This window comes from Salmo salar, chromosome ssa14, assembly GCF_905237065.1.
Source record: "Salmo salar chromosome ssa14, Ssal_v3.1, whole genome shotgun sequence".
NCBI classification, from domain to species: domain Eukaryota; kingdom Metazoa; phylum Chordata; class Actinopteri; order Salmoniformes; family Salmonidae; genus Salmo; species Salmo salar.
In genome coordinates, this window is record NC_059455.1 from 50,910,648 (window position 1) to 50,923,038 (window position 12,391).

At 48.0% G+C, this 12,391-nt stretch overlaps 1 protein-coding gene across 9 annotated transcripts in view; it reads right to left on the reverse strand.

Moving 5' to 3' along the window:
• Positions 1-12,391, reverse strand: part of zfyve9a (zinc finger, FYVE domain containing 9a) — a 78,328-nt gene that overhangs the window by 24,444 nt on the left and 41,493 nt on the right. For 8 of the 9 annotated variants that reach the window (XM_045694528.1, XM_045694532.1, XM_045694531.1 and 5 more), the window contains exons 11-16: positions 10,638-10,862; positions 10,454-10,536; positions 9,894-9,998; positions 6,861-7,011; positions 6,625-6,699; positions 5,892-6,054 (exon numbers count right to left, since the gene is read on the reverse strand). In XM_045694528.1, the coding sequence (XP_045550484.1) occupies positions 5,892-6,054; positions 6,625-6,699; positions 6,861-7,011; positions 9,894-9,998; positions 10,454-10,536; positions 10,638-10,862 (802 nt within the window). Of the gene's footprint in view, positions 1-5,891; positions 6,055-6,624; positions 6,700-6,860; positions 7,012-9,893; positions 9,999-10,065; positions 10,339-10,453; positions 10,537-10,637; positions 10,863-12,391 lie in introns of those variants that run through there. The other variant, XM_045694535.1, reaches the window with a different exon arrangement.

The following is a 12,391-nucleotide window of genomic DNA, read 5'->3' on the forward strand; positions in this document are numbered from 1 at the left end:
AGGGGTTGATATCTAACCAATCCCCTCAGATCTATAGGAGTGTAGGGGTTGATATCTAACCAATCCCCTCAGATCTATAGGGGCTAGGGGTTGATATTCAACCAATCCCTCAGATCTATAGGAGTGTAGGGGTTGATATCTAACCAATCCCTCAGATCTATAGGAGTGTAGGGGTTGATATCTAACCAATCCCTCAGATCTATAGGAGTGTAGGGGTTGATATCTAACCAATCCCTCAGATCTATAGGAGTGTAGGGGTTGATATCTAACCAATCCCTCAGATCTATAGGAGTGTAGGGGTTGATATCTAACCAATCCCTCAGATCTATAGGAGTGTAGGGGTTGATATCTAACCAATCCCTCAGATCTATAGGAGTGTAGGGGTTGATATCTAACCAATCCCTCAGATCTATAGGAGTGTAGGGGTTGATATCTAACCAATCCCTCAGATCTATAGGAGTGTAGGGGTTGATATCTAACCAATCCCTCAGATCTATAGGAGTGTAGGGGTTGATATCTAACCAATCCCTCAGATCTATAGGAGTGTAGGGGTTGACATCTAACCAATCCCTCAGATCTATAGGGGCTAGGGGTTGATATCTAACCAATCCCCTCAGATCTATAGGGGCTAGGGGTTGATATCTAACCAATCCCTCAGAAATATAGGGGCTAGGGGTTGATATCTAACCAATCCCCTCAGATCTATAGGGGCTATGGGTTGATATCTAACCAATCCCTCAGATCTATAGGGGCTAGGGGTTGATATCTAACCAATCCCTCAGATCTATAGGAGTGTAGGGGTTGATATCTAACCAATCCCTCAGATCTATAGGAGTGTAGGGGTTGATATCTAACCAATCCCCTCAGATCTATAGGGGCTAGGGGTTGATATCTAACCAATCCCCTCAGATCTATAGGAGTGTAGGGGCTAGGGGTTGGTATCTAACCAATCCCCTCAGATCTATAGGAGTGTAGGGGCTAGGGGTTGATATCTAACCAATCCCCTCAGATCTATAGGAGTGTAGGGGCTAGGGGTTGATATCTAACCAATCCCCTCAGATCTATAGGGGCTAGGGGTTGATATCTAACCAATCCCCTCTGATCTATAGGGGCTAGGGGTTGATATCTAACCAATCCCCTCAGATCTATAGGGGCTAGGGGTTGGTATCTAACCAATCCCTCAGATCTATAGGGGCTAGGGGTTGATATCTAACCAATCCCTCAGATCTATAGGGGCTAGGGGTTGATATCTAACCAATCCCTCAGATCTATAGGAGTGTAGGGGCTAGGGGCTGATATCTAACCAATCCCTCAGATCTATAGGGGCTAGGGGTTGATATCTAACCAATCCCCTCTGATCTATAGGGGCTAGGGGTTGATATCTAACCAATCCCTCAGATCTATAGGAGTGTAGTGGTTGATATCTAACCAATCCCCTCAGATCTATAGGAGTGTAGGGGCTAGGGGTTGATATCTAACCAATCCCCTCTGATCTATAGGGGCTAGGGGTTGATATCTAACCAATCCCCTCAGATCTATAGGGGCTAGGGGTTGGTATCTAACCAATCCCTCAGATCTATAGGAGTGTAGGGGTTGATATCTAACCAATCCCTCAGATCTAAAGGAGTGTAGGGGTTGATATCTAACCAATCCCTCAGATCTATAGGGGCTAGGGGTTGATATCTAACCAATCCCTCAGATCTATAGGGGCTAGGGGTTGATATCGAACCAATCCCTCAGATCTATAGGAGTGTAGGGGTTGATATCTAACCAATCCCTCAGATCTATAGGAGTGTAGTGTTTGATATCTAACCAATCCCTCATATCTATAGGAGTGTAGGGGTTGACATCTAACCAATCCCTCAGATCTATAGGAGTGTAGGGGTTGACATCTAACCAATCCCTCAGATCTATAGGGGCTAGGGGTTGATATCTAACCAATCCCTCAGATCTATATGGGCTAGGGGTTGATATCTAACCAATCCCTCAGATCTATAGGGGCTAGGGGTTGATATCTAACCAATCCCTCAGATCTATAGGAGTGTAGGGGTTGATATCTAACCAATCCCTCAGATCTATAGGAGTGTAGGGGTTGATATCTAACCAATCCCCTCAGATCTATAGGAGTGTAGGGGCTAGGGGTTGGTATCTAACCAATCCCCCAGATCTATAGGAGTGTAGGGGTTGATATCTAACCAATCCCCTCAGATTTATAGAGTGTAGGGGCTAGGGGTTGATATCTAACCAATCCCTCAGATCTATAGGTGCTAGGGGTTGATATCTAACCAATCCCTCAGATCTATAGGGGCTAGGGGTTGATATCTAACCAATCCCTCAGATCTATAGGGGTGTAGGGGCAAGGGGTTGATATCTAACCAATCCCTCAGATCTATAGGGGCTAGGGGTTGATATCTAACCAATCCCCTCAGATCTATAGGGGCTAGGGGTTGATATCTAACCAATCCCCTCAGATCTATAGGGGCTAGGGGTTGGTATCTAACCAATCCCTCAGATCTATAGGGGCTAGGGGTTGATATCTAACCAATCCCTCAGATCTATAGGGGCTAGGGGTTGATATCTAACCAATCCCTCAGATCTATAGGAGTGTAGGGGCTAGGGGCTGATATCTAACCAATCCCCTCAGATCTATAGGGGCTAGGGGTTGATATCTAACCAATCCCTCAGATCTATAGGGGTGTAGGGGCAAGGGGTTGATATCTAACCAATCCCTCAGATCTATAGGGGCTAGGGGTTGATATCTAACCAATCCCCTCAGATCTATAGGGGCTAGGGGTTGATATCTAACCAATCCCCTCAGATCTATAGGGGCTAGGGGTTGGTATCTAACCAATCCCTCAGATCTATAGGGGCTAGGGGTTGATATCTAACCAATCCCTCAGATCTATAGGGGCTAGGGGTTGATATCTAACCAATCCCTCAGATCTATAGGAGTGTAGGGGTTGATATCTAACCAATCCCTCAGATCTATAGGAGTGTAGGGGTTGATATCTAACCAATCCCTCAGATCTATAGGAGTGTAGGGGTTGATATCTAACCAATCCCTCAGATCTATAGGGGCTAGGGGTTGATATCTAACCAATCCCTCAGATCTATAGGGGCTAGGGGTTGATATCTAACCAATCCCCTCAGATCTATAGGGGCTAGGGGTTGATATCTAACCAATCCCTCAGATCTATAGGGGCGAGCGGTTGATATCTAACCAATCCCTCAGATCTATAGGAGTGTAGGGGTTGATATCTAACCAATCCCTCAGATCTATAGGAGTGTAGGGGTTGATATCTAACCAATCCCTCAGATCTATAGGGGCTAGGGGTTGATATCTAACCAATCCCTCAGATCTATAGGGGCTAGGGGTTGATATCTAACTAATCCCCTCAGATCTATAGGGGCTAGGGGTTGATATCTAACCAATCCCTCAGATCTATAGGGGCTAGGGGTTGATATCTAACCAATCCCCTCAGATCTATAGGAGTGTAGGGGCTAGGGGTTGATATCTAACCAATCCCCTCAGATCTATAGGAGTGTAGGGGCTAGGGGTTGATATCTAACCAATCCCTCAGATCTATAGGGGCTGATATCTAACCAATCCCTCAGATCTATAGGGGTGCTAGTGGTTGATATCTAACCAATCCCTCAGATCTATAGGGGCTAGGGGTTGATATCTAACCAATCCCTCAGATCTATAGGAGTGTAGGGGTTGATATCTAACCAATCCCTCAGATCTATAGGGTGTAGGGGTTGATATCTAACCAATCCCTCAGATCTATAGGGTGTAGGGGTTGATATCTAACCAATCCCTCAGATCTATAGGAGTGTAGGGGTTGATATCTAACCAATCCCCTCAGATCTATAGGAGTGTAGGGGTTGATATCTAACCAATCCCTCAGATCTATAGGAGTGTAGGGGTTGATATCTAACCAATCCCCTCAGATCTATAGGAGTGTAGGGGTTGATATCTAACCAATCCCCTCAGATCTATAGGGGCTAGGGGTTGATATCTAACCAATCCCCTCAGATCTATAGGGGCTAGGGGTTGATATCTAACCAATCCCTCAGAACTATAGGGGCTAGGGGTTGATATCTAACCAATCCCCTCAGATCTATAGGGGCTAGGGGTTGATATCTAACCAATCCCTCAGATCTATAGGGGCTAGGGGTTGATATCTAACCAATCCCTCAGATCTATAGGAGTGTAGGGGTTGATATCTAACCAATCCCTCAGATCTATAGGAGTGTAGGGGTTGATATCTAACCAATCCCCTCAGATCTATAGGGGGTAGGGGTTGATATCTAACCAATCCCCTCAGATCTATAGGAGTGGGGCTAGGGGTTGGTATCTAACCAATCCCCTCAGATCTATAGGAGTGGCTAGGGGTTGATATCTAACCAATCCCTCAGATCTATAGGAGTGGGGCTAGGGGTTGATATCTAACCAATCCCCTCAGATCTATAGGGGGCTAGGGGTTGATATCTAACCAATCCCCTCAGATCTATAGGGGCTAGGGGTTGATATCTAACCAATCCCCTCAGATCTATAGGGGCTAGGGGTTGGTATCTAACCAATCCCTCAGATCTATAGGGGCTAGGGGTTGATATCTAACCAATCCCTCAGATCTATAGGGGCTAGGGGTTGATATCTAACCAATCCCTCAGATCTATAGGAGTGTAGGGGCTAGGGGCTGATATCTAACCAATCCCTCAGATCTATAGGGGCTAGGGGTTGATATCTAACCAATCCCTCAGATCTATAGGAGTGTAGGGGCTAGGGGTTGATATCTAACCAATCCCTCAGATCTATAGGGGCTAGGGGTTGATATCTAACCAATCCCCTCAGATCTATAGGGGCTAGGGGTTGGTATCTAACCAATCCCTCAGATCTATAGGAGTGTAGGGGCTAGGGGTTGATATCTAACCAATTCCTCAGATCTATAGGGGCTAGGGGTTGATATCTAACCAATCCCCTCAGATCTATAGGGGCTAGGGGTTGATATCTAACCAATCCCCTCTGATCTATAGGGGCTAGGGGTTGATATCTAACCAATCCCCTCAGATCTATAGGGGCTAGGGGTTGGTATCTAACCAATCCCTCAGATCTATAGGGGCTAGGGGTTGATATCTAACCAATCCCTCAGATCTATAGGGGCTAGGGGTTGATATCTAACCAATCCCTCAGATCTATAGGAGTGTAGGGGCTAGGGGCTGATATCTAACCAATCCCTCAGATCTATAGGGGCTAGGGGTTGATATCTAACCAATCCCTCAGATCTATAGGAGTGTAGGGGCTAGGGGTTGATATCTAACCAATCCCTCAGATCTATAGGGGCTAGGGGTTGATATCTAACCAATCCCTCAGATCTATAGGGGCTAGGGGTTGATATCTAACCAATCCCTCAGATCTATAGGAGTGTAGGGGCAAGGGGTTGATATCTAACCAATTCCTCAGATCTATAGGGGCTAGGGGTTGATATCTAACCAATCCCCTCTGATCTATAGGGGCTAGGGGTTGATATCTAACCAATCCCCTCAGATCTATAGGGGCTAGGGGTTGGTATCTAACCAATCCCTCAGATCTATAGGGGCTAGGGGTTGATATCTAACCAATCCCCTCAGATCTATAGGGGCTAGGGGTTGGTATCTAACCAATCCCTCAGATCTATAGGAGTGTAGGGGCTAGAGTTGATTTGGAATTCAGAAAACACTCACCCCTTATTGAAGTTGAGGTCATCTATCCACTGTATGCGTTTCTCCCTGCTGCCTCTCCCACCCTCTCTTCCTGCCTCTCCCACCCTCTCTTCCTGCCTCTCCCACCCTCTCTTCCTGCCTCTCCCACCCTCTCTTCCTGCCTCTCCCACCCTCTCTTCCTGCCTTACCCCTTGTTGAAGTTGAGGTCATCTTCTATCCACTGTATGTGAACGTGTTCCTGGCCGTCCTCCTGGTCGACCAGGCCACAGGTGATACTGAAGTCCTTCATGTCCCTCAGGGCTTGCCGTAGAGCGTCCATTGTCTCTCCTGTGATCTGCACCATCACACCGTCTACAGGGGAACAACGGGTATATGACACCCCGTTTACAGGGGACCAACGGGTATATCACACCCCCCGTCTACAGGGGACCAACGGGTATATCACACCCCCCGTCTACAGGGGACCAACGGGTATATCACACCCCCCATCTACAGGGGACCAACGGGTATATCACAACCCCCATCTACAGGGTTACAACGGGTATATCACACCCCCCATCTACAGGGGACCAACGGGTATATCACACCCCCCGTCTACAGGGGACCAACGGGTATATCACACCCCCCGTCTACAGGGGACCAACGGGTATATCACACCCCCCGTCTACAGGGGAACAACGGGTATATCACACCCCCCGTCTACAGGGGAACAACGGGTATATCACACCCCGTATACAGGGGAACAGGTACGGCCCATTAACGTCAGGGATGGTATGGTAAAAAAAAAAAAATAGGTGGGTAATTTAAACCCTGAGGACAGTGGGTAAATAGGTGATACCTGTAAAAACCCAAACCACTAATCTAGCCTAACAGGTGGGTATATCCCATTCACAAAATAACAAGGTGGGTGAACTGGAGTACCTTCAACGATGCTGGTCTTGGCCAGGTGTCCTGCCTTTAGAGAACCACTAAACACAAAGAAGCAGGCGCCGGTCACTGGAAAAGAAAACAACAAATACTGCTTTTAAAATCTCCATGACATTTCCATTTAAATCGTAAGCCATCTGAAGGGGCGAGATTCAACACTAACGCCATCTATGGTTTTGTTAGTCCACTTCCCAGACTTAAATGACTCCGTTGTCGTGTGTCTACCTTACCTTTGCGTGGTTGATGGTGAATGCTGATAGCCTGCGTCTGGTAGTTTCCGTCGTCGTTCTGAACACACACCAGGTGGGAGTCGGCCCGCTCGTTGAAACACGCCCCCATGGCCAAGACGTGCTCATCGGACTTGTTCATAGCCTTCATTAGCTGCAGGGGACACAAATACTTGTTCATAGCCTTCATTAGCTGCAGGGGACATGGGACATAAATACTTGTTCATAGCCTTCATTAGCTGCAGGGGACAGAGAATATGGTTGTGTCATTAAAAAGGTAAAAATCTGTAACGTCACCAGATTAACCCTGCCGCTTTTTCATAGCAGGGGGTAGAAATAACATTTCATACGTCTCTGTTGTAGCTGTGAGGAAAATACTAATATTTAATTAAAAACAATAGCATGCCCTGGAGTGTAGAGTTTTGGGGGAATTGGGTTTGAGACAAAGACCCTCTAAACCAGATCGGTTCTGAACTGCCTGTTCAAACAGGTCTCTAAATTAGATCAGATTTTTAAAGATTTTTTCTGAGGTCTTGGCTGATTTCTTTTGATTTTCCCATGATGTCAAGCCTTGAAATACATCCACAGGTACACCTCCAATTGACTCAAATGATGTCAATTAGCCTATTAGAAGCTTCTAAAGCCATGACATCATTTTCTGGAATTTTCCAAGCTGTTTAAAGGCACAGTCAACTTAGTGTATGTAAACTTCTGACCCACTGGAATTGTGATACAGTGAATTATAAGTGAAATAATCTGTCTGTAAACAATTGTTGGAAAAATGACTTGTGTCATGCACAAAGTAGATGTCCTAACCGACTTGCCAAAACTATAGTTTGTTAACAAGAAATTTGTTGTGGTTGAAAAACGAGTTTTAATGACTCCAAACTAAATGTATGTAAACTTCTGACTTCAACTGTATATGTGATTGACATTTCTAAACTGTAATTCGCAAGGAAGAAAACAAGTGAGAATCTGGAGCGTTTTAGACAGACTGTGTTAAGAGCGTTCATACAAGCTGTTGTGAAAACAGTCCACGCGTCATATCCCTGGGTTACCATATGTTAGAACGGCAGTAACCACGTAGATAAACTATACGTTTAGTAACAATGGCTAACAGGGAATAACGAAGCCTTCTGTACCAAATTGCAGACATCTTGGTTAGCCTGGAATCATAACAGCTAATATCACATACATTGTATCAATGAAGGCAGGTCCAGACTGAATCAGTGTAAGTTTAAACAGAATGATAATTCAGGCTACATCGTGTCTGTTAAGGTTCATAGGAGGACTCTCATTAGATTTAGTCTTAGTCATTCAGACTAAAATATCATTACTTTTGTCATTTGAATAACGATTTAGTCTAGTTATTGTCAAAATTACATAAACAGTGGGCCATTTTAGTCAACTAAATGCCCTTTCATTTTAGTCACATCACATTTATATTGTCTCATTAACCTATAGTAAACATAAATCACTGATTACCCGGCCCCCACCAACCAACAGAGCCCCCGGCCCCCACCAACCAACAGAGCCCCCGGCCCCCACCAACCAACAGAGCCCCCGGCTCCCCACCAACCAACAGAGCCCCCGGCTCCCCACCAACCAACAGAGCCCCCGGCTCCCCACCCACCAACAGAGCCCCCGGCTCCCCACCAACCAACAGAGCCCCCGGCTCCCCACCCACCAACAGAGCCCCGGTCCCCACCAACAGAGCCCCGGTCCCCACCAACAGAGCCCCCGGTCCCCACCAACAGAGCCCCCGGTCCCTACCAACAGTGCCCCCGGTCCTGATTAACATCCTATTCTCTTCCCAATAGCAGAAATATGATTTCTTAAATTCAGCCTACATAGATATGGACTGTTTCACCCAGTGATGTAGTGGAGTCCCTAAAATGTAGTCATGGTAACATGATCAGTAGCCCACTGAATGTAGTCATGGTAACATACATGCAAACATTTGGTGGCACAGAAAGGAAAATCAAAACAATTTAACTCCTCTGTAGGCCGACCGGGTAAACGGCTCCCCCGTCGCCGACCGGGTAAACGGCTCCCCCGTCGCCGACCGGGTAAACGGCTCCCCCGTCGCCGACCGGGTAAACGGCTCCCCCGTCGCCGACCGGGTAAATAACTTTATTTTGAGTTAACCCAGTCTAAGCCCCGTCTATGCCGGGGGAAGAGGGTGGGTCTACTAAGCTATATGGAATTGTTTTAAGAAGGTCATTTAGCTATTTGATTTAGAATTTTAAGTATCAAAAATATTAAAAAAATATTTTGGGTCTTACTGCTATTAGCCCATAGAAACACATTGAATAACAGATAGTCCCTGGGGGAGGGGGAGGAGGGGGTCTACTAAGCTATATGGAATTGATTTCTCTCGGGAGAGAAAAACATAGCTAGACTTGTTTTACTATTCAACTCAACGCTGCTATTGTTTTTTAAATTTGATAAAGATGCTTGTGTTTCTTAACCAGGTAATGGTAGCTAACTAAGGCTGTTGGTGACTAGTAAGCAATGGGGAAGCAAGAGAGTCGCCTGTGGCGATATGTATAAAATCGGGAACGCGGAGCCTGTCTGCCCACGCTCATCCCCCGCAGCTCACCAGCTGGTGGGGCCGCGTGCAGGGCCGCGTGCAGGGGCCGCGTGTACCAGGTGTAGCTCGTCCTTCCCACTGCTAAACACAACTGCGTATCTCTGCTGCTAATATTAATTATGTTCATTACCAAAGAAAAAAATCTCCCACTCTCTCCAAAACAAAAAAAACCTCTTGTCCAGTCTACTTAAATCACAAAGAAGATCGTCTTGTTTTAGTCATAATTGCCACGGAAAAATAAGTGTCCTATGAATATGAGTGACTATTTTTGTGGATGAAATTAACGCTGGTCTGTTGTCTCTGATTGAGGAGCATGGTGACTAATGACTGGCTGTGACCTTAACTTCAAAGTGGGGGGAGGTGATAGGTTGAGCCCCCCCGTGAGTAGGAATCTGATTGGCTAAGCCCCACTGGGAACTAATATGATTGGTTGAGAGCCTCACCTCGTTGTATCGGTTGCTGGGGATCTTGATGCAGGTCTTCTTCACCTCCATGTCCACCACCAGACCCTTCACCATGGACAAGGTGTACTGGTAGTTACGGAAGTCCTGTAGATATATTATATTATATAGACCCTTCACCATGGACAAGGTGTACTGGTAGTTACAGAAGTCCTGTAGATACATTATATTATATTATATTATATAGACCCTTCACCATGGACAAGGTGTACTGGTAGTTACAGAAGTCCTGTAGATACATTATATTATATAGACCCTTCACCATGGACAAGGTGTACTGGTAGTTACAGAAGTCCTGTAGATACATTATATTATATAGACCCTTCACCATGGACAAGGTGTACTGGTAGTTACAGAAGTCCTGTAGATACATTATATTATATAGACCCTTCACCATGGACAAGGTGTACTGGTAGTTACAGAAGTCCTGCTCGTCAACACAAGACATTCAGAGGCAAAAAGACAAGAAACAAAAATATATAAAATCAGAAAATAAACAATATACTTAAAAATCATTCAAAAAGAAAAAGCCAAGTTCTTACTGCTAACAGGTTCATGATGGTGTGTCCGGTCTCTCCAAAGAGGGGTTTTCTGAACCGCACGCTGAACAGAGGACAGGGGTAGACTGAAAACATAACGTAAAACGTAAATTACATCAATCTCTCTTCTAACAAGCCAAAAATATATCCAGCCAAAAACCAAACAATGCAATGCCTCTGTACTCACATCTGTACTCTGCACCCAGACGGAACATGAGTCTGATGGGGAACACCTTGGCCCAGGGGGTCTCCCACTTCTGCAGTAACACCCCAAACAGGTAGGGGGGGTTGGGGAGCATTAGGTCCTGGAGGGACTGGAAGGACGGGGTGACGTAGAGGAAACCTCCATGCTCCCTGCTGCCCAGGAAACTCTGGGTGAAGAACGAATGGCCCAGGTGGGTCAGAACGTTACCTGGAGAGAGGAGAGAGAAGAACGTTACTTGGAGGGAAGAGAGGAACGAGAGGCCCAGGTGGGTCAGAACGTTACCTAGAGAGAGGAGGGAGGGGGAGAGGGGACGAGGGAGGAGAGGAACGAGAGGCCCAGGTGGGTCAGAACGTTACCTAGAGAGAGGAGGGAGGGGGAGAGGGGACGAGGGAGGAGAGGAACGAGAGGCCCAGGTGGGTCAGAACGTTACCTAGAGAGAGGAGGGAGGGGGAGAGGGGACGAGGGAGGAGAGGAACGAGAGGCCCAGGTGGGTCAGAACGTTACCTAGAGAGAGGAGGGAGGGGAGAGGAACGAGAGGCCCAGGTGGGTCAGAACGTTACCTAGAGAGAGGAGGGAGGGGGAGAGGGGACGAGGGAGGAGAGGAACGAGAGGCCCAGGTGGGTCAGAACGTTACCTAGAGAGAGGAGGGAGGGGGAGAGAGGAGAGGAACGAGAGGCCCAGGTGGGTCAGAACGTTACCGAGAGAGAGGAGGGAGGGGGAGAGGGGACGAGGGAGGAGAGGAACGAGAGGCCCAGGTGGGTCAGAACGTTACCTAGAGAGAGGAGGGAGGGGGAGAGAGGAGAGGAACGAGAGGGCCAGGTGGGTCAGAACGTTACCTAGAGAGAGGAGGGAGGGGGAGAGGGGACGAGGGAGGAGAGGAACGAGAGGCCCAGGTGGGTCAGAACGTTACCTAGAGAGAGGAGGGAGGAGGAGAGGGGACGAGGGAGGAGAAGAACGAGAGGCCCAGGTGGGTCAGAACGTTACCTAGAGAGAGGAGGGAGGGGGAGAGGGGACGAGGGAGGAGAGGAACGAGAGGCCCAGGTGGGTCAGAACGTTACCTAGAGAGAGGAGGGAGGGGGAGAGGGGGAGGGAGGAGAGGAACGAGAGGCCCAGGTGGGTCAGAACGTTAACTAGAGAGAGGAGGGAGGGGGAGGAACGAGAGGCCCAGGTGGATCAGAACGTTACCTAGAGGGAGGAGGGAGGAGAGGAACGAGAGGCCCAGGTGAGTCAGAACGTTACCTAGAGAGAGGAGGGAGGGGGAGGAACGAGAGGCCCAGGTGGGTCAGAACGTTACCTAGAGGGAGGAGGGAGGAGAGGAACGAGAGGCCCAGGTGGGTCAGAACGTTACCTAGAGAGAGGAGGGAGGAGAGGACCGAGAGGCCCAGGTGGGTCAGAACGTTACCTAGAGGGAGGAGAGAGGACGAGGGAGGAGAGGAACGAGAGGCCCAGGTGGGTCAGAACATTACCTAGAGAGAGGAGGGAGGGGGAGAGGGGACGAGGGAGGAGAGGAACGAGAGGCCCAGGTGGGTCAGAACGTTACCTAGAGAGAGGAGGGAGGGGGAGAGGGGACGAGGGAGGAGAGGAACGAGAGGCCCAGGTGGGTCAGAACGTTACCTAGAGAGAGGAGGGAGGGGGAGAGGGGACGAGGGAGGAGAGGAACGAGAGGCCCAGGTGGGTCAGAACGTTACCTAGAGAGAGGAGGGAGGGGGAGAGGGGGAGGGAGGAGAGGAACGAGA